Genomic DNA, 26,839 nt, shown 5'->3' on the forward strand with positions numbered 1-26,839 from the left:
TAAATGACCCCATTTTACAGGAAAGTAGCTCTTGGAGGGCTGAGTTCCATCTAGAGGAGGTGAATGCCAGCTCTGGTCTCAGGCCCAGGCTGCTCAGCGTTTGAGACTTGGCCCACCTTGGTTAGAAGAGGGGACCCTCAGCAGACACGGAAGCAGGAGCTGCCTTTTGCCCTGGAACATAGCAAAGCAGAAAAAAAAATGCTGAAAAGCATGAGAAAAGCCAAGTCCACTTTGAGGAAGTGTCTGTTATATAACATATTTAAAGCACACGAGATAAGAAGATGCATAGGGATTTGTGCAAGATGCACACTGAAGAGAGCTGTGGCTCTTCGTCCTGCTAAGAGAGGTGTTCTAGGAGAAGATTCTAGAAGCACACACCAGAGGCTCTGAGTGGCTGCTGAGCAGTCAGAGAGCTGAACAGCAGAAGTGTGCATGCATGCTTCCCTCTGTTGCTCATGTGTCTAAAACTCACTTCCTAATCTGGACTGGGGCACAGGGTCATCATGCCTACACTTTGATGTGAAGTGCCAATGATGCAGCAGAATATGCTGGCTCATCGGCCAGAGCCCTTACCCGCTACAGTAAGCTCAGCTGTGGAGGCCTGCCTGGCAGTGACGGCAGAGACAATGGAAGAGAAAATGCTGCCACGTGTGGTTTAGTTTAAAGCTTGGAGGTGTCTTGAGAAGATGTGCTGGGCAGTTCATGTGCGTGTCCCCCTAGATCCCCCTACTGATTTCTGGAATGTCAGGATGGTGTCCAGCCTCCTGTCAACCACCCCACACATGTTCCATATGCTTGTGGGGGCCACCGTTACGTCCTTCCTGGAATGTGAACCAGCAAGAGCAAGTCAGTTACTCACAGAGAAATATCATCTGAAATTTTGCATGTTAGATTTTCCCTCTCTACCCAGAACAAAGGGCTGGAGCTATATGTAGCACAGCGGGTAGGGTGTTTTCCTTTCATGCAGCTGATCCGGGTTTGATTCCTTCGCCCCTCTCAGAGAGCCACGGCAAGCTACCGAGAGTATCCTGCCCACAAGGCAGAGCCGGCCAAACTCCCCATGGCGTATTCGATATGCCAAAAACAGTAACAAGTCTCCCAATGGAGACGTTACTGGTGCCTGCTCAAGCAAACCGATGAACAACGGGGGAACTGTGCTACAGTACTACCCAGAACAAACGGAACGTCTTGTTCCTCCTCTGAAAAATGTGCCCTTCACACTACACGTAAACTCATTTTCTGTGATCTCCTCAGAAATCTCCAACCCAGATGAGAGGCTGGAAGCGGTCCATGAGGTGTTGCTGCTGCTGCCTCCTGCCCACTATGAGACCCTCCGATACCTGATGATCCACCTCAAGAAGTAAGCCCATGCTGCTGGTGCGGTTCCAGGGAGTTCTGCATCAGGACACACCCACAGCCTTCTTCCCCAAAGCCAGCCCCGCTCCTCATGTTGCCTGGCTCCATATCCTTCTCCTGCATTAGCACTCTGAGGTTGGGCCTCCCGGGACCACACATTACAGGGAAGATTCCTGAGACTTGAGGGGAGACAGGGCACAGTTAAATATCTCCTGTGGGGAGAAGCTATGAAGCTGGGATTAAAGCCCAAGCAGCCTGACCAATGCCTATGTGTCTAACCATTTGTCTACACTGCCCCCATAATCTGTGTCTTCTTCCCGCACACAAGCCCTATCCTCTGTCCTTTGTCCTCTTGCTCTTTCCGCTCTCAGATTCCTGAACCAGACTGCCTGCTAGATGCATTCATCCCTGCCCTCAGCTCATTTCATTTATTTTTTTTTCTTGATGTTTTACATTATCTATCACTGAAAAACAAATTTCTTCAAAACTGAGTAGCAGCAACAAACCTCTATTCTCTCACCGTCTGTAGCCACGAGTCTGTGTGTAGCCTAGAGTGGTACATCTGGTTCAAGGTCTACACTGATGTCACAGCCAGACTGAGCCGGGCTGTGAGATCACATGAAGGCTTGGTGCGGGCAGCTCACTTGCGGGCAAGCTCACTTGCGTTCTGTGGGCAGGACCCAGTGTCTCTGAGGCTACTCATTGAGGGCCTCCATTCCTGTTCCCAAAGGCCACCCAGGTCAACCCCTGCCAGGGAGGTGTCTCATTAGCAGCTCATAGAGTGACAGCTTCCCTCAGAGCATGTAAGCACATGTACCACAGAGGAAAGACAGTCTTTCTGTAATCTGCTTTCAGAAGTGCCACCTCACAGCGTTTTCTCTGCCATCATTGTCAGAAATCACTCACTAGGTTCACAGTAGGGGGAGGAATTAGGCAGAGTGTGAATTCCAAAAGGCGGGATCCCTGGGCATCATCTCGGAGGGAGATCACCTTCCCACGGGTTGCCTTCAAGAGGCTGGTGATGTCTGGGTAATTTCCAGTCTCTGGTTTCAGACTTTTCTCTTCGTGAATCTCTTCGCTCTACCTGAGTTCAGCAATTCAGTCTTGAACTAAATGTTAGGGGGATTGGGGAACATCTGTTTCTGTTCTTTGCTTAGTGTTTAGGGAAAGACACATGACATCACCTTGTTCTTAGATAAGAATGAGCCAAATATTGTCTACATTTGGTCAAGTTGTGAATACTGTATAAGACCAGGTTTGAAGTTTTTTTTTCCTTTTCTGCCTCATGAACCATATACTTTTGTTCATGTTCAGGGTGATTAGCAATAAAATATCTGGTTGAGAAGATTTTCATTTTGATCAATTTGAATCCAATGAAGCATTTCATTGGGTTTTGGTTTTTGCTAAGTAGACTGTCTGACCTGACTTTTAGTTAACTACAAAATACTGCTTTGACGGTGATCAATGACCACTTATTATTTAGAAAGCAAAGTCCAGTATTTCCAGAATATAGTATTTCCCAGCTGAATCTTATATTTAGTTAGTGCTTTTTTTTAAAATCATGGCTGGCTTGCTAGCTGTCTTGTTTGGTCAAGGGTTATGTCTGACTTACTAATAGATATAGGCAACCTGATATAAAGAAAACCCTCATTCCTACCTCCCATTAGCTTTGCAACATGATATCTGTTTGATCTTAAAAATAAACAAAAAACTGTTGACTAGTTACTCATCATTTGCTCTGAGAGACTACCTGTAACACAATGATCTCAGGGTCAGACAAAGCTTCATTATACTTTGACAGTCCTACTCCCTTTTAGATTGGTTGTGATGGCCCTAAAATCCTAAATTCCTAAGTGCATGGAAACTGAAAGATTATCCTAGTATTCTTTTAGAGATGTTTTTAGCCAACTTCAGTTTTGAATTTCATTCCAAAAGGCTTTGCAACTCTCATCTGGAGATTGAAGTGATGATTTTCAGTTCCAACTAGAAATACTGCTCCAGACCTCATTCTGCAGGAACTAGAAGTGATAGCAACTGCTTTTCCATTTGGCCACATGCCAGCCATTCCCCGGTCCCATGAGGTCAGCATGGCTTTTCCTAGACTCCTAGCAGCCGGAACCTACCCCTCTGGCACTAGCCTTTGCAGCAGTTAGGAATCTTCCCTCAGCTTCCATGCTTCCCAGCATACAGCTCAGTTGGAATCCACAACAAGGGAGGGAAAAGATGTCCCTGTCCCTGTAAGCCAGTTGATAATCTGCTGCCCCTTTAAAACAGTGCTCCTGAAATCCCAATTCATTCTGGTTGTTTATCAAAAAAGACCAGTTTTCCATGTTTAAAGATTGTGTCTCTAACAGATTCGCACTGTAATTCACTTCTTTTTACCTGCAGGCAATGTCCACAATCTAAATAGACAAATGTTTAAAAACAAAACAAAACCTTTCTGAACAAAATTCCCTAGTTCTAGTCTTCTCTTGCAATTTCCCAAAGCAAAGACATTATTTGGGGCCAAAGTACCTAACCTAGATGAATTCCCCCAGACAGCCATATATATGTCTGTGTGTATATTTGCTTCACAGGGTGACGATGAATGAAAAGGACAATTTCATGAATGCTGAAAACCTGGGGATCGTGTTTGGGCCCACGCTGATGAGACCCCCCGAGGACAGCACCCTCACCACCCTCCATGATATGCGGTACCAAAAGCTGATTGTGCAGATTTTAATAGAAAACGAAGATGTTTTGTTTTAATCCATCGGGGAAATGAGAGGAGAAGCCCCAGACCCACTGAAGTTGATAAGGCTACAGAAAATAAACCATTTCTTACACTTGATTGGTTTTTCAAACAAGTGACAGAATTCCCTGGCCCACAGTGGACTGCCAAGCTGGCTACTGTGTCTCATAGACACTCGCCTCCCCCGCAAGAGAACAGCAAGTGTGAGGGTGAGAGAAAGGCCACTGTCTTGGGTCTTTGCTGTGCTTTGTATGTTTGTCTGTTTTGCTGGAAGAGTGATGGATCAACCTTTAACTTATTGAAAAACACACACACAAGGTAGACTTTAAACTTCAGTCTGGTCAGTAATAAAATGGAACTTAATTCATAGAGGTACTTGATACATTTTTCACCTACAAAAAGACAATTCTGTATGTTAAATGTTAAATGAAACTTATATTGTAAAATGTATTTTTATGTTAGCTGCAAGAATGTTACTTTATTTTAGCAAAATAGAACTCAATGCAGTGCATTGGTTATTACCTGTGTACCTTGTCCTGCATTCTTGCTGTGATCCCGAGAACGTTTACCATAAATGCAGTATTATCTTGACATACCTCTGTCCTTTGCAGTGCTTTGCAATGAAATTTCATATGCCACCTATGTCTCAGCTTTCCCTAGTTGTTGCTATTAAGCACTGGCATTTTACTACCGTATGATATATATAGCAGCTGTAGGGTGATCTAAAACATCCAAGATTCTCTTTCCATAAAAATCCTGTGGCATCCCAAAGTATGCTTCAGGATTTATCATAGTCTTTATGTACCCTGTATGCATCTTCCAGACCATGCAGAATATGGTCATTTTACAGAAAATGCTTTTGGAATACTGGTTATCTCGGGGCCCTTTGAAAAGTGTCAGCACTTTTCTGCATTTCTTTTGGGGCAAGCATTCTGAATTCATTTGTTAATGGCAAGGAGTAATTTTTTTTGCCAAATGTCTGCATTTATAAAAAGTGAATTTGCAGAATAATTGTTGATTTTTTTCATTTTTGTTTTATAAACAAGATTATTTTTAAAATGAGAATGAATCAGTTTGATTTTTACAAATATGTGTTCGTCCTTGATAAGAGCAACACTGTATAGATAATTTAACATGATTTTGTTATAATGGTCCCATATTATTGATTCTGTTTATCTTAGCATGAGATTTTTACACCAAGATTTCTATATTTTGTAACATAGGAAAAACATTTTAAACATCAAAAACTGTAAATCTAAAAATTTCTCTCTTAAATTTGACATCTTTCCCTCTGATTGTCAGGGATGATTTATGTAATTTCTCACTCGTTTTGTTCTGGAGTGGCCAGAAAGCAACTGCTGTGTAACAAGAGAGAGCACTGCAGTAGGAGTGTGGCGTGATTATCCCAGAAAGTCCCAAGGGCTGTGTGGATGGACCCATTGGCACCCAAGCCTCTCTGTGCTTCTGCCTGGTCCCTGCTATTCTTGTTCTTGTTCTCTGTACAGATTGTTGTTGTAGCTTATGTAGCTTCTTGATACTGTCAAAAAAATTATCTGGAAATGGTTTTATTTTGTGAAGTGAACAATAATTTGTAATTTATGATAGTGTAAATGGAAGGAAAAGCATTAAATGTATTAAATTCTTCAGTCTACTATTTTGTAATATGGGAAAGAAAGTGGTATTGGGGAGCAAGAGGGGAATGGTCATAATGTTGGTCCCACATGGATTCAGGCAATAAAGTTTTTATCATCACCAAAACATGACACACACACCCTGCCAAGTCCCCACACCCCTGCTCCATCCTGTCCACCAGCAGGGTCTGCATGAAAATATGAACATGTCACCTGCCTTTTGCCACCCTGGTACATAACAGCCTGTGTGAGAGATGTGGCACTTATAACAAGTTGCTCTCAGCACTTGGAAGAGAGAGCAATATTTTGGAGCCAAAAGCACTTAAGTTTGAATTCCAGATGTGCTGTTAACTGCATCTGATCTTGGGAATGAGTATACTCGTCTGAAGAACGAGAATTTTCTGGTAGTAACATCTAAGATGAAATGATGGCCTGTAGAAACAGTTATGATGATGAAAGATGACATAAAAGGGGAAAGGTAGAAGGGCTGGAGATATAGTACAGGGAATAGGCTGTTTATCATGCACATGACTGACCTGGGTTTGATCCCTGGCACCCCATTGGTCCCCTGAGCAATGCCAGGAGTAAGCCCTGAGCACTTCCAGGTGTGGTCCAAAAACCAAAAAGAAAAGGGAGAGGAAAGAATGGAAGTCATAGGAATGAATAAAAAGATTTTCCCCAGATTTTATCCCAGTCTAATAAGGGAGAATACAACGGGGCCCTATAATGTGTAATGAGATTCACTTGACTCCTTTTCTCGAATGTGATTACAACACTTGATCCCTGCTATGAAGCTTTAGTCAGAAGCCTGCTCACCCATGCCTATCTCCCTTGCCATCTGGTCGCCTGACATAGCTCCACTTACCTGCCTTGAAATTCCTGCCATTGAACTCACTTTATGAGTCAGACCTTAATGGAGGCAGTGTTTCCAGAGACTCATGGTCCAACTGTCCATATGTGTGCTTTAGAGGTGGGACTGGGCTGGATGAAGATGGGAAGAGACCTGTTCTCTTAATGTGGAGACCACAAATGAACATGTGGTCTCCACAGCTCGGGGGGGGGGGGGGGGGCTGCACGGAAAGCTGCCTGGGATGGCAGAGGACTGAAGACAAGGCTGAGGGAGACTCAGTGAGGAGAGCTCAGGCACTCGGGCCGACAACAGTGCTAATGTTTGTCTAAGTTATTCTGAGTCTTACTGAAAGGCCAACTTTATCAGCTGACAAAATCCCAGGATCTGTACATCTCCAAATGTATCATTGGTTTTTTTATTTTAAAAACGGAAATATTCAAAAATATTTATCAAGGGCTGGAGAGAGACCACAGGGATTAATGTACCTGCATGTAGCAAACCCCCTTTTGATCCCCAGCACCCATGGGATGTACCATCAGGTATGGATGCCTCCTCATCTCCAGAGTGGCCTAGAAAAATCCCTAACACCACTGGGCCCATGCTGCCCCCATCCTCAGGTCCTTGCATTGAATCACTGGCCTGGTTGGTCAAGAATTTCCAGGAGGTGCCTACCTATGGCCTCCTCACACTGCTTGGGATATAATTTTATGCACCATTTTTCAATTAGACAAAATACTGAATACTTGGAAGGAAGGAAGAGACTTATCTCATTGAAAGAATTAATGAATTGTATCCCACTGGAGCATAAAGTAGCAGAAAGGATTTGGGTCACCAACATAAAGCAGAATCAAGTGCAGGCTGAATGTGAACTACTCAGGAAAGACAGACTTCGGGGTCTAAACAGAAAAGAGAAAAGAGCTGGGCCATGTTAGAAATAAGCAGGGTGTGTGTGTGTGTGTGTGTGTGTGTGTGTGTGTGTGTGTGTGTGTGTGTGTTGGAGAGTGTCATGGGGGGGTTCTTTCCCCAGAGAGCACTGCTATAAAAACTATGAGGTGACCACTCTACCTCCCAGAGATAGAATCATGCAAGATCAATATAATCCCAATAGTCCAAATGGACAGCTTTTAAGGGATGCATTAGTGATTTCTAGTAATGAGACTCATTCATCTGTCACTGTCAGTCACTATCAGTCCTCCCATTGTTCATCGATTTACTCAAGCGGGCCCAGTAATGTCTCCATTGTGAGACTTGTTACTGTGTTTGGCATATTGAATACGTCACGGAGAACTTGCAAGGCCTTGCTGTGCAGGCGAGATACTCTCTCTCAGTAGCTTGCCGAGCTCTCCAAGAGGGGCGGAGGAATTGAACCCAGGTCGGTCGGGTTGGCTGCATGCAAGGCAAATGCCCTACTGCTGTGCTATTGCTCCTCAATCAGAAAGTGAAGCACAAAAGTCTACTGCACAGGGCTCATCACAGGGCCATTAACTACCTCAACAAGAAGCCCAAATACAGACGTGTTGAAGGCAGGTGCTTTCTCTACCCCACAGTCTCAGCTTTTTTGGCATTTCTTCAGGCTTGGACTCACCTGTCATAAAAGGTGACTTCAAAGGCAAGCAGGACAATGTCTCTCCTTGTGGGTCTCATTTAACAGACCCAGAATCTTTCTCCCAATGAGGTGTCCTCTCACATCTCCTGGGCCAGATACGCATGGCATGCCTGTGGCTAAATCAGTCCTAGCAAGGGGAATGAGATTACCATGATTAGCTTGTATTTCATAGAGTGTGGTCCCTTGGCCAGCACTAGCGTGACCTGGAACTCATTAAATATGCAATTCTTCTGACCTCAAGTGCCGGAGGCTTGCAGTCTGTTTTTAACAAAGCCTCCCGTGATTTCAAAGCAGGATATATCTAAGAAGTATAGGTTTAGAGCAATCACATCTCACCTAAAGCCACTCTCCAAGGTGTTTGGATAACTGAATACAATCCAGATTTAGCTTTGCAGCTTTGGGAAGGTTCTTCGAATTTTCAGAGGATACACAGCATCTCCCTCCACTATAGCCCAAGATCGCTAAAGACCTCACCTACACAACAACATAACCAAATCTCTCCATCTCCCTCTCCCTCCTTCCCTTCCTCCTTCCCTCTCCCTTTCCCTCTCTCTGCCCCCCTTCTCTCTCTCTCTCTCTCTCTCTCTCTCTCTCCCTCTGTCTCTCTCTCTCTCTCACACACACACACACACACACACATATAAAGACCACTCCTTCAACTGTAAACTTTATGACGGTAAGAATCTGTCCTACTTAGCTCATTACTCTACCTCAGTCCATAATTGAGAGTATGCCTCCTCACGATAGGGCTCAACCTTTTCTAAATTAATGGCAGAGTTCTTCCCCAAATCCTCAAATGTCCTGACATGTTTTGATGCAATGGAGAAGGCTTATTCCAAGCAGAAGAGACTGAACCTGCATTTTGAGTCATTTGGCATTTAGACCAATATCCAAACCCTTCAGTTACTTCATGAAGCTTGCTTTCATCTAATCTTTGACACCTTTATCTTCTGCTTTGTAGGAATAATTAAGCCTCGGATTAATTCTGTCTGGAGAATTGGAAGAGCTAAGTTAAGTGTCTGGCCCAATTGTAATTTGGACAGAACGTGGCAGTTTAATTTGGTGAGGAGCTAGTACAAGGAGGACATGTGGAGGTCAGGGGCTGGATCCCAAAAATCCCCTTGATTAAATCCTGGCTGCATTCCTTTCTGATAGCAATGCAGGACTGCTACTTGACTCAAAGCACAGCGGGTAGGGCGTTCGCCTTACAAGCGGCCAACATGGCCGACCCGAGTTCGATTCCTCCGCCCCTCTCGGAGAGCCCGGCAAGCTACCGAGAGTATTCGATATGCCAGACACAGTAACAACAAAGTCTCCAATGGAGACGTTACTGGGCCCGCTCGAGCAAATCGACGATCAACGGGAGGGCCTTTACCTTTACCTTACCTTTTAAAATGAATTAACACCAGTTCTTCCATGACGTTACAGAGGCTGTCATAGGAGCCTGGGAGAGAGCCCGGAGGCCAGGAGTGCTCTCTATGCACTAGAACCCAAACTCAAACATCAGCATCATTGGGTAGGACTCTCCAGGCACTTCAGAGAACCTGGTCTCCCAAAGGGTCCAACCAGCTCCCTATTTTCAAGTCCAGCACTGAACTGCCCAGCATCACCAGGTGTGGCTCCAGACTCCCCACACACTGCTTAGAGATCTCTCAAAAAAAAAAAAAAAAAAAAAAAACAAAAACAAAAAAAATCTATGTGGAGCATTCAGCAAGATACACTTGTCTAAAGTATTAACAGCTTAGATAAAGTTTTGTGAGTTTATAAACCATCAGTATTCCCTCCTGCAGTTACTAGACACATCATCTGTTGCTGCCTGAAAGCAGTTTTAGCAGTCTACAGTAGCCCTATGACTTTGCAGCCAACCTACTGCTCTCCATGGTGCATGGTCTTCTAGAGCCCTGGGTTGGTCACAGAGCCAAACTGGTGAACATTTTGGACTCTTGGGTATCTCTCCTTGGAAAAGTGAGAATGAATGCCAGCCTGGTGATAATCCTTCACCAGGTTATCACAAGGCCAGACGGCATGGGCGCAGGTATAGGGGAGCTGTCACATACCTCACACCACTCAGCTGTGGGGCTGATGCTTCCCAGAGTTATCAGACTGAGCCCACTATCTATCCTCCTGGACCTTCAAGATTCTGCTGTGTGGCCTCACCATTCCAGGCAACTGGACCAGCCCCTCCACTTGTCATACAAATCTTCACCTCCACCCTATCCTCCGCCTATTCTCTCCTTTCCCCTGCCCTAGTCCTTTGGCACATCCTCCACAGTCACTTCACCTCTTTTCTCTCACGGCAATCACATCCACACTGCTTCCAAAAGCTACTCATTAGTGAATGACAGGAATCTTTGGATTCAGTGAGTTGCCTGTAACATCTCTTCCACACAAACCAGAGGCCCTGCTGCTCACAGCCACTGTCTGATGGAGTCTGGTGATACCATAACTCAGTGCTTAAAATCTTCACATCCCCTTTTCCCTCACATCTCCATCACATCACACCAGTTTCAAACTCCAAATATGTCAAAGGGCTTGATACCTTGACTTTCCTTCCTTTTTTCCCAGTGCTTGGAAAATGTTATATTCCATCATTATGATCTTACACATGTGCCATATATGTCATGTCTTATATAAACACATCTCATTTTACATTATTATTTTACAACTTACTATTTCTCCTCAATATGTTTGTTAAATGGGACCTATTGATACACATGGCCCTACTTCACCAACTTTAATTATCCTAAATTATTGGTCACTGGTACAGGGGGTGGTTAGATTGTTTCCTTTTTCCTACTGTAAACAGTGATTCCATGAACAATTTAAAGTGCACATTCTAACATTTAACTATTTGGCTATGCTAACTAAAGAGGAATTGCCTCCCAAAGACTGTTGACCACCAGCTTTGCTAACTGCTCCCCAAAATCCTTTACCACTTTATGCTCTGGCAGTGAGGAGTTTGCCCTTTCTTGGGATCTTTTCCAATATTTGACATTAAACAACAAATATTCTGCTAATCTGTGGAATAAACTCAGATCTTTGTGTTTTCATTTGCCATCTCTTGATTATAACATTAGGGTTGAATATTGTTTTTTATTTTGTACCTATTTGATTCCCCCCTTTATCATCTAACTATATCTATTAATATTTTGGCATTCTTTATAAATTACAAGCTATTTATCAGTTGTATGCATTGTGTATTTGTTTCACTATATTATGTGAAGATGTCCTTTATAACTTTTACTTCATAACATTTTTACAAAATTCATCCCAACCTCCAATTCTAAAAATTTTTTTTATATTTTTCGTAAAAGTACCTGGTCACAGTTTCCACACTTCTGTCGGGAGTTATGGTGTTGGTTAAGGACTATCTTTTTCTCATATGTAAAACTGTCACTGTCACTGTCACTGTCCTCCCGTTGTTCATCGATTTGCTCGAGCAGGCCCAGTAACGTCTCCATTGGAGACTTTGTTGTTACTGTGTTTGGCATATTGAATACATCACGGGTAGCTTGCCAGGCTCTGCCGCGCGGGCAAGATACTCTCGGTAGCTTGCCGGGCTCTCTGAGAGGGGCGGAGGAATTGAACTTGGGTCGGCCATGTTGGCTGCATGCAAGGCAAACGCCCTACCGCTGTGCTATCGCTCCAGCCCATGTAAAACAAGTAACCTTATTTAATTCAGTAATTATCTAGTCAATCCTTATGAACTAGAAATTTGGAATTCAATATTGCCAACAACCAATATGTGGTCATTGGGTGCTTAAAATATGACCATTCAAATCCAGATATACTGTGGGCAAAAAATACATAATGGACTTACAAGATTTAGTATCTAAAGAAAGCAAGTATGTCAATAATTTCATCACTTGATCACTTGATCACTTGACTCATCAATTTGCTTGATCAGGCACCAGTAATGTCTCCATTCATCCCTGTCACGTGCTAGTGTAGCCCAATGGCATCTGCTCACTCCAGGATCATGAAAATCCTCACACTGATCATTCAGAGTCTTGACGAAGAAGTCTGACCATCTCATAGATTGGCGGCCACACAATCTTTTGACATCCCGTGGAATCCAGTCAGTAACGGCTCTAGTTCAGTGGTCATCTCCAAATCGCACTGTGTCCAGGCCATCTGATTTTTGACACCTTGGCAAATGAGACAGCATCCCTGATTATTGACCATCGACGGAGGATGGAACTCCGGATTCTTTCTCTCATTTGAGTGAAGCACGACACTCCAGGCATAGTTCTTTTGATTCCTCTTTGGGAGACCCAAATAGTGTTCTCATCCTGTTTTCATAGGGCCGTCTCTGAGGCATATGTTAATGCAGGAAGAACAGTGGAATAAGAGATGTGCCTGGAGTCAGAGGTTATTCATCCTCTTAGATATTTCTTCGATGCTCTTGAAGACATTCCAAGCTTCTCTCTCCCTCCTGCACAACTCAGGTGCCAGGTCATTTGTCATGTTGACTTCTCAACCTAGGTACACATAACTGTTGCATTCGGACATGTTCATTCCATTGAGAACGAATGGAACATCAGGAGAAGACCATTTCTCATAAACATTGACTTCGTGAGATTCAGCACAGTCCGACCTTAACCATATTCATGGTCAAAGTCAGCCAGCATTTGTGCAGCTTGGCTAATGTTTGGTGTTATTAGAATGATGTCATCAGTGAAGCAGAGGTGGTGAGGTTGCCAACCTTCTATCTTCACTCCCATTCCTTTCCATTCCAGTTGTCACATGACATTCTTGAGGGTGGCATTGAAGAGTTTCAGTGAAATGGTATTACCCTGCGGAACCCCTCTCTTGAAATGAATGATCACTTCCATGTAGAATGGTGAGATTCTGGTACTGAATCCATAATACAGCTCATAGTGGATCCTGACGTATTGAGTTTGAATGCCCTGTTTGGCAAGAGCTTCAATGACCGCTTCAGTCTCAATGGAATCAAAGGCCTTCTTCAAATCAATGAACATTAGACAGAGTGGCATCTTGAACTCCTGAGAAACCTCAATGAGCTTGGTTTTCATGTGGATATGGTTGATCATGCTGAATCCTTTTCAGAACCTGGCTTGCTTGCATGGTTGTCCTTCATCTAGTGTTCTGCCAATCCTATACAGGATGACTCGAGTGAACAGCTTGTAGACGACAGACAACAGGCAGATTGGGCGATAGTTGCCAATGTCATGGATGTCTCCCTTCTTGTACAGCAGTACAGTCCTACTATTTTTCCACTGGGACGGAAACTTCATTCAGACAGGTAGCGTGTGAAGAGCCAAGCCAGTGTAATGATGAGTCTTGATGGCAGGTTCTTCAGGTGTTTGGGTCTGACCTTGTCTGGGCTGGGTGCTGTTCACTTCTTTAACGATGAAATGGTGTGTTGGATTTGGGAAGGGAGAACATTGGAAACAACATATCCATCCTGCATAATTTGGTATGTGGGCAGGTGGATGTGGCTATGGAAGAGATCCAAGTAGAAGTCATGGATAATCTTCTCCATTGCTTTTCTGGAAGATATAATAGATCCATCAGGATCCTGGAGGGCAGTCATCTTGGTCTTGTAGTTGGTGAAGGACAGGAGAGCATTGCAAATGCTTTTCCCAGCTTCTGCCACATCTGCCAGCACTACTTCTCTTCTCTATTTGAGGTCTTCATTTATTGCTTCTCTGCACTGCTTTGTGAGCTTGGACATTCACTTGTGGTTGCCTGAGGCTTGCACCAAGCCACGTTGGCAAATGAGCTAGAGAGTTTTCGAAGACAGGTATCTTTTTGTGGCTATCTCTCTCTCGGCGTTCCTCGCACAATCATGGAGGTGCTGAACCAGTTGATTGTATTCTTCGTCAATGTTGTCAAGGCGGCATCTCCGCATATTGCTACAACAGTGCCAAAGAGCTCCAGTTAGTGGTCATTTTGGGAGTTCTCTTCTTAAACTTTGCAGCCCTTTCTCCCTGCTCCATGAAGTAGAATTTTGCATGAAGGAGACGGTAGTCCGATCCCGTTTGGAATTTTGGGACAAACAAAGACATCAGTCAGGCAAAACCGTTGATTGAATATGATGTGGTCAATTTCGTTGTGAAACCATCCACCGGGAGGCTCCCATGTCCAACGTTTAGATTCGGCCTTCTGAAACTGTGAGTTACCATGGATGGTGTTGGTCGACAAGATGAACTCAGATAGTCTCTCACCCTGTTTGTTCCATTCTAGGCCATGGGTCCCAATGTGGAGTTCTTCGGTTGATCTTCTTGATCCTATCTTGGCATTAAAATCACCAACAATGATCTTGTAGAAGGTGTGGTCTTCTTTATAGAACCTCTCAGCTCCATGTAGAACTTCTCAATTTCTTCTTCATCATAATTGGATGTTGGTGCGTAGACAATGAAGATAGAAACTGCTGACAGTGAGCCACATCTATTCAATTGTAATTGTCCGATTCAGGTTGTTAAGCATTCGAATGTATCAATGCTCATGGCCAAGTTCGTGTTAACAAGGGCACCAACACCACCGATGCCTCCTTTGTTGCATGTTCTGAGGAATATTTCTTGTCCAGTGTCAAAAATGGCATTATGTGATTGATGCCTTTTCGTCTTGGTCAGACCAATGATGTACTTGATCTTTCACCCTTGCACCATCAGGTCCTCGATGGATGCATCCAATGCCAGCATACGTGCATTGAAAGTACAGACAGTCATTTTTGTCCTTTTTCGTTTTGGCAGACTAGTTCTGCCTTGAGATTTTATCAGCCTCTTCTTCCTCATCCTTCTTAACGCCACCGTATTGGTGGCTCTTTCAGGGTCAGGGAAATGAGACCCATTGTATTTACTGGTTTTGGCATATAGAATATTCGATATGCCAATAATTTCACAATGAGTACCACATAAATAATAATTTGGGCATTTAGGATAAAATAAGTATTAAAATATATTTCACTTGATATATTTTTAAAATGTAGCTACTAGAAAATTTGACAACACCAATATGGACTCACTTAGTGGTTTTTAATGTGCTTGCCTTGCACACAACTGACCTAGATTTGATACCTGGCCCACATACAGTCCCCTGAGCACTGCCAGGAATGATTTCTGACTGCATAATAGGAATGCAGGAATTGAATAGTTCTGGAATAGATTACCACATTCCCAGTGGGTGAAAAAACTCCCCAATGTCTCTCATCAAATTTTCAATAATTACACAGTTCTTTTTTCTGAACTGTTAGTCACCTGTTAGTTTTTTTTTTCAGTCACTGTGTCATAATCAATTAGAGCCTAAATTTTTATGACTTATAATTGATCTTAACACCTATTCCTATTTGAGTACCTTTATTTCAAGGCTCTATAAAATTTTAAAATTATAATTTAGGTAGCATATTGTAATAGTGTTAGTTTATGGTATTAATGTCCAAATTTACAGCACCCCTCATACCAAAGTACCCAGGACCCTCTACGTCTGTCCCTATGTCATCTCTGGTCTATCTTCAATTCTCGCAATACAGCTTGGTAATTAGTGTTGTATTCTAAGACCAAGGGTTTCTGATCATTCCTAATTGTCTATTCCCTAACTCTGTTTCTCTACTACATAGATGAGTGAGATCATATGGTATTTGCCCTTCCTCTGACATTTCATTAAATTTGATACACCCCAGTTCCAACTATCTTATAGCAAACTGCATGATTTTACTACTTATTACAACTCCATAGTATTCCATTGTGATATCTATATCACAGCTTTTCTATCCATTCATCTGTTGTTAGACATTTGGGCTGCTTCCATATCCTGATTATTGTACAAAATTCTGTAATAAACATAGGTGTATATATATCTTTTCAAAATAATATTTCTTAGGGGCCTGAGCAATATAGCACCGTGGGCAAGGCACTTATCTAACACATGACTAACCTGGCACAATATATTGTCCCCTGAACCCAACAGGAGTGACCCTTGAGCACAGAACCAGAAGTAAGCCCTGATCACCAGCAGGTCTTGCAGGAAAAAAAGCAAAATGTTTTTGTGTTGGGTGGATGAATGGGACAGGTATATGCCAAGAAATGACTTGCCTTTTGAGAAATATTCATACTTTTTCCGCTTTGGGATGGGAGGAAGAGAAGCAGTTTGAAGCCACAGTGGTACTCAGGGTTTACTCCTTGCTCTGTGCTCAGGAATCACTCCTGGTGGTGCTCACAAAACCATAAGGGATGTCAGAGATAGAACCTGAGTCAGTCGTATACCAGGCAAGTGCCTTACTCACTATACTATCTCTCTGGACCCTATACTCTTTTGTACCTATGGAGGCTGAGTCAGACAACGTTTTCACCAACAGTAGATGAGGGCTCCTTTTTTACAGCATCCCTACCAGCACTGTTGTTTCAAGTCTTCTTGATATATGCCACTCTTACTGTCATTAGTTAATCTCATTGTCATTTTGATTGACATTTCTGATAAGTGATGATGAACACTTGTTTTTTTTTCTTTTATAAAGTTGTTCATGATTCATTACATTCAATATTCCAACACCAATCCCATCACCATTATTTCCAGTTTTCCCAATCACCCCTCAAGCGTGCAACCTATAGCAAGCCATGAATAATTTCTTTATTGCTTGCTATAATTTGCTAAAAATGATTAAAAATATATTTTTAAGAAGGTGTGTGAATATTGCTGCATCTCACCATGGAGCCATTGAGCCCTTGCAGAAGAGATTACTAACATGCTCTTCCTGGTTAGGCCTTGCGTATTTTACTTTCTTCATCAAAATTAGTTGCCTTCTACTTATATCCCATCCTAGTGCTACTCCTAGTTCATCAGTGGTATAAAGTTTGAGAATTCCAATAATTCAGAGCTCCAGGAATTCAAAATTTTTGTATGGGGAATTAACTTTTTAACTGGATGGTAACTTTGGATGACAGAGATGACAGAGCCTGATGCAGTGTCTGGAAGCATCTCTGCAACTTTTTGATCTCTTTTGAGATTTAATTTATGAGTCTCTGGATCATGACCAGTTAATGGGCTTATTTGTGCCAAAGGCAATTCATGGGCATGACTGCCAGGCTTCCAGAAAAACAGGGGGAGGTAAACTCTGTGGTATCCTGGAGATTTCAGTTACAAAACACGCATACCTAAGTTTTTTAACAGATCAGTTTCTGGATGAGACTCATCTGGAGCCTGTGGAGTCTGGCTGTGAGCAGGGCAAAGACTGTGGAGCCGGGAGGTTTTCAGTTTCCAAAGCTCTGCTTTGGCAGGTAGTAGGCTCACCTCCAGGGGATGAGCACTTGTTCTTATACCTACTAGTCATCCATATATCTTCTTCAAAGAAGTGTTCATATTCTTGATGGGATTATTGGTTTTGTCATTTTTCTTATTTGTCCCCTTTTATACAAATTCTAGGACCATTTTCTGCCTAGTGTTTCCCATACCCACAACCCAAACAAAATCTATTAAGATTTTAATAATAATATTGGATTAATATTTTAGGTCTTTTTTTCTTTTGGTTTTCTTGGGTTTTGGGGACACCCCATGGTGCTCACGGGTCACTCTGGCTCTGCACTCAGGAATTACTCCTGATGAGCTCTGAGGATCATATGGGATACGAGGAACTAAAGCCAGATCAGCCAAATGCAAGGCAAATGCCTTACCCACTGCATTGTCATTCTAGCCCTATATTTTAGGTCTTTTGAGGGAGTCATACTTGGTAGTACTCAGGGATTACTCTTGACTCTGCTCAAGGATTATTCCTGGAAGGGGAGTTGGGGGACCATATGAGATACCAGGGATTGAACCCAGGTTGGCCCCATGAGAAGCAAGTTCTCTGCCTTCTGTACTATCTCTTCAGTTCCTGACCTATATTTTAGGAAAAATAAACATCCATCCTCACAAATTTGGGAGGGTTATCCTTTTAGTCAGGTCTTCTTTTGTACCCATTAGAGTACTTTGTAATTTACCACACAAAGAATATGTCTATATCTTAAAATATTTCTTTCTAGAGGAGTCAGATAGTAGAGTGATTAATGGGCTTGACTTTGTACATGTCCAACCATGGTTCAAATCCTGGCACCACATATGATTCCCCAAGCACTGTCAGGAGTAATCCCTGAGCACAGAGCTAGGAATAAATCCTATGTGCCACTGGGTGTGATGCCTCCAAATAAAACTTTCTTCCTAGATACTTTGAATTTCTGTTGTTAGTGTAAACAGAGTCTTTATGTCTAATATATATTCAAATAGATTATTATAGGTCTTAAGAATACTGCTGATTTACACAGCGGTAAGGCATTCGCCTTACAAGCGGCCAACATGGCCGGCCCGAGTTTGATTCCTCCGCCCCTCTCGGAGAGCCCGGCAAGCTACCGAGAGTATCCGATATGCCAGACACAGTAACAACAAGGTCTCCAATGGAGACGTTACTAGGACCGCTCGAGCAAATCGACGATCAACGGGAGGGCCTTTACCTTTACCTTTACCTTTACATATAGTGTATAAGCATGTATACCTTAACTAAGTGTATGTCCAACAAGCCTCTCTAAACCTTCTTACTTGTTCTAGTGGTTTAATTTGTTGCAATAATGCCTTTATCTCTGCAACATCATTGGTAGAAGGAGCTCACACCTACCATAACATTCATGAGTCAGCCTAACAACACCAGCAAACCTTACTCTTTAAGACTCTTTTAGGATCAGGTCAGATATATTTCTTGGATTCTACAAATTCTAGGAGGCGTATCAAGCCCTCAGGAGGATTCTCTAGAACTCCCATAGACTGGGCTTCCCTTTATCAAAGAGCACTACCTCAGACTCTATTCTCTCTATAAAGAGAAATCCTACTAAATTTCTTGCTTTTCTATTTTAGCTTACATACCCACAGTTTGTGGCAAGCTAAGAATCTCAAGTATTGTTTTCATGCTCTGTCAGCATTCCCTACTTTTTAAGCTCTCAATTTGGGGGACTTTGGATGATACTCAGTTATAAAGAAGCTCATCTAAAATCCCATGCATGGGGTCAGAGAAATAGTACAGGGATTAGGGTGATTGCCTCAACCCTGAGGCCATAGGGTTTTCTGAACACCACAAGGAGTGACCCCTGAGCATAGTCAGAACTAACTCTTGAGCACCAATAGGTATGGCCCCAAAATCTAAAAATGAAATCCTGTACATATGTTTAAAATAATGATTTACTACCTTGATAATAGTTTTTGAGTTGATTTTAAGAATACATTTAGATCAACATAGACTCACTTTTGGTAGTATGGTGACATGGCACTTTGAAGACAGTTATGGTAAAATTCTATATAGAGAGGGGTGTGTTCAATGATTCCCCTTAAATTCTACAACACTGTAAATTGATGATAAATCTACTAAATGGAGATAAATGAACAGAAATGCAGATTCATGATGGATTCTAATCAATTGGCAAAGACTTTATTCCCAAATTCACCATTTCAGAAAAACAGAGAAATGTTATATTGCCTATAAATATTGGGCTTATCAAACCACTCATTGTACTGCTACATATTCAATTATTAAGAAGAAAATGTTTCTGGGGCAGAGACATAGTTCAGCAAGTTAAGCACATGCAAAGCATGCTTGAGACAAATAACATCTGCAGAGGTGGTCATCAAAACAAGGAGTCCAAAACAAGGACATTCAAAATCCAGGATAAAGGAAATCCAGCTGGAGCATTATACCTCAGAGGACGCTGTGCAGCAGGCCAGAAATGAGTCCATTTTCAAGGACAAAGAGATGACCAGAGGAAATTTTTTTAAAAGTGGGTGAGATAGGGTGGGACTGGGGCGGGGTAGGGGTGGGAGGGATACTGGGATCCATGGTGGTGGAAAATATGGGCACTGGTGGAGGGATGGGTACTTGATCATTGTATAATTGAAACCCAAGCACAAAAATTTGTAAGTTTACAACTGTACCTCATGGTGTTTCACTAATAAAATTTTTTTTTAAAAGTAGGTGAGACAGAGAAAGAGAAAGATGGCAGAAAGCCATTTGAAGGCATAGAAAGAACTGGAACTAGGCCTTCAACTAGAACTAGAACTTCTATCTTCAGATAAACTGATAAGGGGTGTGGAGGGGCATTACTAACTAGGAAAACACAAAAAGCAAATAGAATCATCTGAACACCACAATGCTTAGCCTGAACAATATTTACATAGACACAATAACAGAAACGTGTATAGTCAAAGGAAGGTGGTAAGATGATTCTAGTTAGAGGGAATACAGAGGATAACAATAAAGCAGAGAGAGCATGTTGTTGTATGAAAATAACCTTTTCCAATGCCTTAATAGCAAGTGAATGAAGAAATCTGGTATTGATAAAACCAAAGAGAGGAGGAACATGTGGATTACTTAGACGTGGGAAATTGTGTTCATGCCAAGCATAAAAAGTCAAAATGGTTGGAAGTGGCTGGGGAAGATGACTGAGGAAAGAAACCCCATAATTTGCTACATTATTATATTTGACTTTTAAATTATGTGTTTATATTCTTTTAATAAAATTTTTAAAAACCATTTTTGCAAATGGACCATGGCCATGTGGTCCAGCATAGCGGAGAGAAGCTGCTCCCGTTCCTTTCCTCCCTGGGGTCTGAACCCATGACACAGGTTACTTATTAAGATTCCAGGAGCTAATGAGCCAGCACATATTCAATGTATTCTTTGGCTTGTGCCCTCGCCACAGTCTGGTAGTGACCTTACTTCTAAGGATTTTTGTCTTATGATTTGTTAATCCTTTTCTGGTAACATTGCCTTCAAGCTTAACTGAACACACTTCCTTCTCCAGCTACAAGTAATGCAATTTTGGCATTAGAAGGATGAAGAGCATTCTTGAATCCCATAAAGAAAACTTCTGCTTGATTTGATGTAATCATTGTGTTCCAGGGGGAGGGGAGGTAGGTGTCTGATTCATAGCAAATTGTTGTAAATTAAATATTCTCTGGTAAATGTTAACATTATATTTTGGGTGGGGTTGGGAGAGTAGAATTGGCATCAATAGTAATAACAGTTATCTTTAAAGAATACTATTATTACTTTCAAAAAACTTTAGAATTGATTGATTTGTAGAACTTGTTCACATAATTTTCCCACACAGTGCATGAAAGAAATTAGTCAAGGAGAAACTAACATTTATTAAGTGCCTATTGTGTGTCAGGTACTATGCTAGGGACTTAAATAAATGTACTGTGTACTTTAATCTTGGCAACCATCCTAGGAAGTAGATATTATATCTTACTTCTTATACATATAAAGAAACCAGATCCTAAAGGTATTAAAGAACTTTTCCCCAAAACACTCACCTAGTAATTCAAGTCAACCATCAAGTCTTTTCACAAGAAACATAGATCCTTACAACTCCCACTGTTCTTTTTCACTTTGGGTGCTGGGTGAGTCCATAGGATTTTCATATTTAGGCAATCATACATAGTTTCATGGTTAGCATAGTTCTAGCTAGAAACTTAGAATACAATGACCTAAACTGAAATTTGTTAAATAGACATATCACTTTTAATATTATAGCCTTCATCCAAAACAACAGTTAAATTTATCGAGCTAGGATGAACTTAAAGGTAATGTGGAATTCAACTAACAATATTAAGAAAACACTGTTTTAGTAAAAGAATGGCCCAAATTAAGCCAACCTATAGTCCTATGACCTTGAACAAACAGCTTAAACGTTCGATAATGAAGCTGTTGGACTTTTAATATGTAATTGTTCTGCATGAAAACCGGAAAGCAGAACCCAGGCATGTGGCTCAGGAGTAAAGCATCTACCTTGCAAGCTTGAGCTATGAATTTGATATCTGGCACCAAGTAAGATGCCTGCAGCATTGCCATTGTGATTCTCAGAACTACCAGACAACTGTGATCTTCCAGCATATCACAACCAAGTGATATGAGCACAGCAACCAAGTAAATCATCCCTGGTCACACAACAAAGAATGGGAGAGAGAAATTAATGAATCCATTTATGTTCCTTTTATTTTATTTTATTTCTTTATTGAGTTTTTTGGGTCACACCCAGCAATGCTAAGGTGTTACTCCTAGCTCTGCACTCAGGAATTACTCCTTGTGGTGCTCAGGAATTGAACCCAGGTTGGTTGGTGTTACTCCTAGCTCTGCACTTAGGAATTACTCCTGGTGGTGCTGGGAATTGAACCCAGGTTGGCCGTGTGCAAGGCAAATGCCCTACCCGCTGTACTATTGCTCCAGCCCCCATTTATGTTCTTAAGTCAAACAAACTTACCAATTTATGCTTCTTAAAAATAAAGAGCCCAAATTAGAAAAAAAAATTCTAATTTGAATAATTTGGTAAGTAGCTGACAGCTACAGCTAAAACAGATTCTTCCACTATACAAATAAAATGGCAGCAAATGGGTAAACTTTAATGGTCACTAAGTAAAACTGTCCAGTGAGAGGTTTAACTTTGTTAGCACTGGAAAGAACCCAGGTCTGGAAACTCTGGGCTTCTCCGAACAAGCTATGACTTAAGAACTTGGCTATTTCTTATATAATTAGATATCTAATTATATAAGTTGACTTTGGCCTCCATGCAGATGAGGAGACCAAAACTGACCTCCCCACATCGTGTTCCCCTCCCATCAGATAGTCTTCTCCCTGCACACCTGTGACGTAACAAGCTGACACATCGACAAACCACAAAAGAGAAAATTCCACCTGGCCAATGAAGCATAACAAATTCAACCTTTTGAAAGGGAGAAACTAAGAGCTGCAGATGGCAGGTCACCTTTTCAAGAAGCTAGTTTACCCCAGCCCAGCACTAGACCCAGATCACCAGCCAGAGCTCGTTGCCCAGTCCAGTAACACATGACTTTTATTTACCTGAGTGGTTTCCCGGCAAACAATCAAGCTCAATCCCTTTGTTTGCTGAGAGTCTGGATCTGCTGTGGAAGCTTTTCCGAGATGTCAGTTCCCTAAATCACCCAATACTCCCTCAACACAGTATTTGATACAATCTCAGCAGCAGTCATCCTCCGAGACTGTGTTCTCTCACCTGATCCTTAGCCTCTGCCACTGACTCCGCGTCCAGTAAAGGATATTGGAACACAGCCATCTTCTTCCAATTAGTAATAACAAAACACATTTGCCAGATAATTGGCTCTCCCTGCTCTCCCTCCTATGCATGGTAAAGAAAAGCAGCCCAGAGTGAAATGATGGATCTTTGTTTTACGACATGGCCACTTTCACTGCATTTCTTTTTACGACCGAGCCACAGTACAATCAACAAAGCACTTGTGTTTATGTTTGTGGTAGCAACTCCCTCAACAGGATTGAGAACTATTATTGCCAGGCAGCGAGCCAGGTCCTAAAAATTCATTAGTGACAGGTACTTGTGCCCTGGGAGGAGACACGATGCAGTGATTACTTAGGTCCTGAAGGCTGAGGTCAGTCTTTCTGGGGTCAAGAGCTGGCTCCCATACTAACCAGCTGTGTGACCTTGGGCAAGTAACTCAAGTACTTAGTGTCTCATTACATCATCTAGAATAATAGCCGTGCCTGTTTCATAGAGCTTTTAGGAGGATTAAATGAGTTAATATTTATAAAGCTATTAGAGCTATACCTGGTACATAGGAAGTTTGATGTAAATGATCATTAAATAAAATGGAATTCATTCTCTAGTGAGAGTGTCTAACAATAAACAAATTTTTTTTTTCTTTCAGTCTAAGAGGCAAGTTCCAAGTAAACAGTTTCTAACATAATTAAAACAGATCTATTCCTGCCTGTGGCTGCCTAGGTTATTTGGATCCATTCTGCTGAAAAGAATTAAGCATGAAAACCACTCCAGTAACCACAGTTGCCTAAAGTTAAAGAGAGAAATGAAAGTCTGGGACTCAAGCAAAGGAGAGAGATTAATAGTAGAGCCTTCCCTGCCCCCAGGGTCCCAGCCTCAGAGCTGGACAATACAGGAGTAAACCAGGCCTACAGTCATTCTTAGGCATTAGTGGACAATAAAGTTACATTAAGACCTGGGGTCTTGGAGGAAAGAGAGGAGATGCCTAGTCCCTTTGCCTTCCATGGTCAAAAGCCTTTAGGCCAAGGAACCTAGTGTAAAGTGTGACCATTATGAAAGTTTCTACTGAAGTCCAAAAAAATCCTGAGTAGAGTAAGTTAGTTTTGTCGTAGGCCTTAAACTTTTCTACTAATAATTTTTATAGAAATTATTAACATACTCACTTATATACATATAATATTGAAGAATACCAAGAAACAAGACACTATGAGAAATAAAGGGGGGAAATCCCACAAAGACTTTAGATTTTATTTGATATTTTTATAAAATTTTGCTTTGTTGACAGTCTATGGAATAGGAAAGGATATGCGCCGAATACACATCTGACAAGGGGTTGATATCAAGGATATATAAAGTACTGGTTGAATTCCACAAGAAGAAAACAGCCAACCCCATCAAAAAATGGGGCAATGAAATGAACAGAAACTTTCTCAAAGAAGAAATCCGAATGGCAAAAAAGCACATGAGAAAATGCTCTACATCATTAATCATCAGGGAGATGCAGATCAAAACCACAACGAGATACCATCTCACACCTCAGAGACTGGCCCACATCCAAAAGAACAAAAGCAACCGATACTGGCATGGATGTGGCAAGAAAGGGACACTCCTTCACTGTTGGTGGGAATGCCGACTGGTTCAGTCCTTCTGGAAAACAGTATGGACGATTCTCAAAAAATTAGAAATTGAGCTCCCATTTGACCCAGTAATACCACTCCTGGGAATATATCCCAGAGAGGCAAAAATGTATAGTCAAAGTGACATCTGCACTTGTTTGTTCATTGCAGCACTCTTTACAATAGCCAGAAACTGGAAAAAACCTGAGTGCCCAAGAACAGATGACTGGTTAAAGAAACTTTGGTACATCTACACAATGGTGTACTATGTAGCATTAGAAAAGATGAAGTCATGAAATTTACATACAAGTGGTACTACATGGAAAGTATCATGCTAAGCGAAATGAGTCAGAAAGAGAGGAATAGACATAAAAAGATTGCATTCATCTGGGGGACATAAAGTAACAAAATAGGAGATTAATACCAAGAAGAGCTGAGATCAATACCAGGAGGATTACTCCATGGCTTAGAGGCCAGCCGGGCATTCTAGGGGAAAGGGCAGCTCAGATAGAGAAGGGAGTACCAAATAAAGGGTGTTTGGAGGATCCTCCCAGGAGGGGAGATGCATGTTGAAAGTAGACTATGGACTGAACATGATTGCCACTCAATGCCTCTTTTGCAGACCACAGCACCCAAAAGGAGAAAGAGAACAAAAGGGAATGCCCTGCCACAGAGGCAGGGTGGGATGGGGGAGATGGGCATGGGAAGGATACTGAAATCCATGGTGGTGGAAAATGGGCACTGGTGGAGGGATGGGTATTTGGTCATTGTATAATCGAAACCCAAGTACAAAAATTTGTAAATCTACAACTGTACTTCATGGTGTTTCACTAAGAAACAATTTTTTTTAAAAATTTTCTTTGTTTTGATTTGGGGCTACACGTACCAATGCTCTGGAGTAACTCCTGGCTCAGCACTGAGGAATTATTCCTGGCAGTTCTCAGGGGTATACATGGGATGCCGGGGATGGAACTCAGGTCAGTCACATGCAAGGCAATCACCCTACCCACTGTACTCTAGCTCCAACTCTCAAGACTTTAGATTTTAATGGTCAGACAGATTATACAACAATTATACCTGCTTCATTTAAAATGTTTAAAAGAGAATTACAATTTTAAAAATATCTTCATGGAATAGAAAACTATAGTGACCTAACATTTATAATACAACCAACCAGAACATTTATGAAAGACAGTTAATAATAACCCCTAGAAAAATGGAACACTTTATGCATCATCAACAGTATTATAAATCACAATGCTTCAATTTTTTAAAAATGGAGGAAAAAAGAAAATATAAAAAATGGGAGGAGATAAAAGACACTTCCATGAATAAGACACGCAGAGCATCAATAGGCATGCCCCAAAAAGTGTTCCATTGTCACTTGTTATTTCACTGCAAGTCAAAATGACAAGATATCATCTTATGCCAGTGAGAATTTTATATATCAAAAAGACTGCAACCAATCAGGTTCCAGTTGGCAGATAGGTCGTGAAAAAGAAACTCTCATTCACTGCTAGAAATGTTATCTGGCTCAGTCTATATGGAAGAGTATTGAGATTGCTCAATAAAGTAAGAAGAGACCTTTCATGTGATCCAACAATTCCACTTCTTCATATCTTTGACAAACATAAAATCATTATTTTGAAGATATAGACACACATCTATTTAGATTGAATAATAGCCAAGATATAAAAACAACCCCAAATTCTAATGACAGATAAATAGACAAAGAAGGTGATACACGGGGCTGGAGAGATAGCACAGTGGGTAGGGCATTTGCCTTGCACATTCCCGACCCGGGTTCGATTCCTAGTATCCCATATGGTCCCTTGAGCACCGCCAGGAGTAATTCCTGAGTGCACGAGCCAGGAGTAACCCCTGTGCACTGCCGGGTGTGACTCAAAAAAAAAAAAAAGAAGTTGATATACACACACAGAGGGACAACTGAATACCATGCAGCTGCAAGCAAAGATGAAATCTTATGATTCACTGCAACATGGAACTGGAAGGTATGCTAAGC

The 26,839-nt window shown here is 41.8% G+C and overlaps 1 protein-coding gene and 1 long non-coding RNA gene across 3 annotated transcripts in view; one reads left to right on the forward strand and one right to left on the reverse strand.

Moving 5' to 3' along the window:
* Positions 1 to 5,729, forward strand: part of CHN2 (chimerin 2) — a 344,324-nt gene extending 338,595 nt beyond the window's left edge. For both annotated transcript variants that reach the window (XM_056117938.1, XM_056117939.1), the window contains 2 exons: positions 1,255 to 1,360; positions 3,933 to 5,729. In XM_056117938.1, the coding sequence (XP_055973913.1) occupies positions 1,255 to 1,360; positions 3,933 to 4,104 (278 nt within the window). In that variant the 3' untranslated portion in view covers positions 4,105 to 5,729. The remainder of the gene's footprint in view (positions 1 to 1,254; positions 1,361 to 3,932) is intronic.
* LOC130027310 (uncharacterized) overlaps positions 1 to 23,347 on the reverse strand; it is a 32,392-nt gene extending 9,045 nt beyond the window's left edge. The window contains exons 1-2 of the long non-coding RNA XR_008793036.1: positions 23,183 to 23,347; positions 8,154 to 8,301 (exon numbers count right to left, since the gene is read on the reverse strand). This is a non-coding gene — a long non-coding RNA (uncharacterized LOC130027310). The remainder of the gene's footprint in view (positions 1 to 8,153; positions 8,302 to 23,182) is intronic.
* Positions 23,348 to 26,839: the final 3,492 nt, after the last annotated feature.

This window comes from Sorex fumeus, unplaced genomic scaffold (assembly GCF_029834395.1).
Source record: "Sorex fumeus unplaced genomic scaffold, SorFum_2.1 ptg000037l, whole genome shotgun sequence".
Taxonomy (NCBI): domain Eukaryota; kingdom Metazoa; phylum Chordata; class Mammalia; order Eulipotyphla; family Soricidae; genus Sorex; species Sorex fumeus.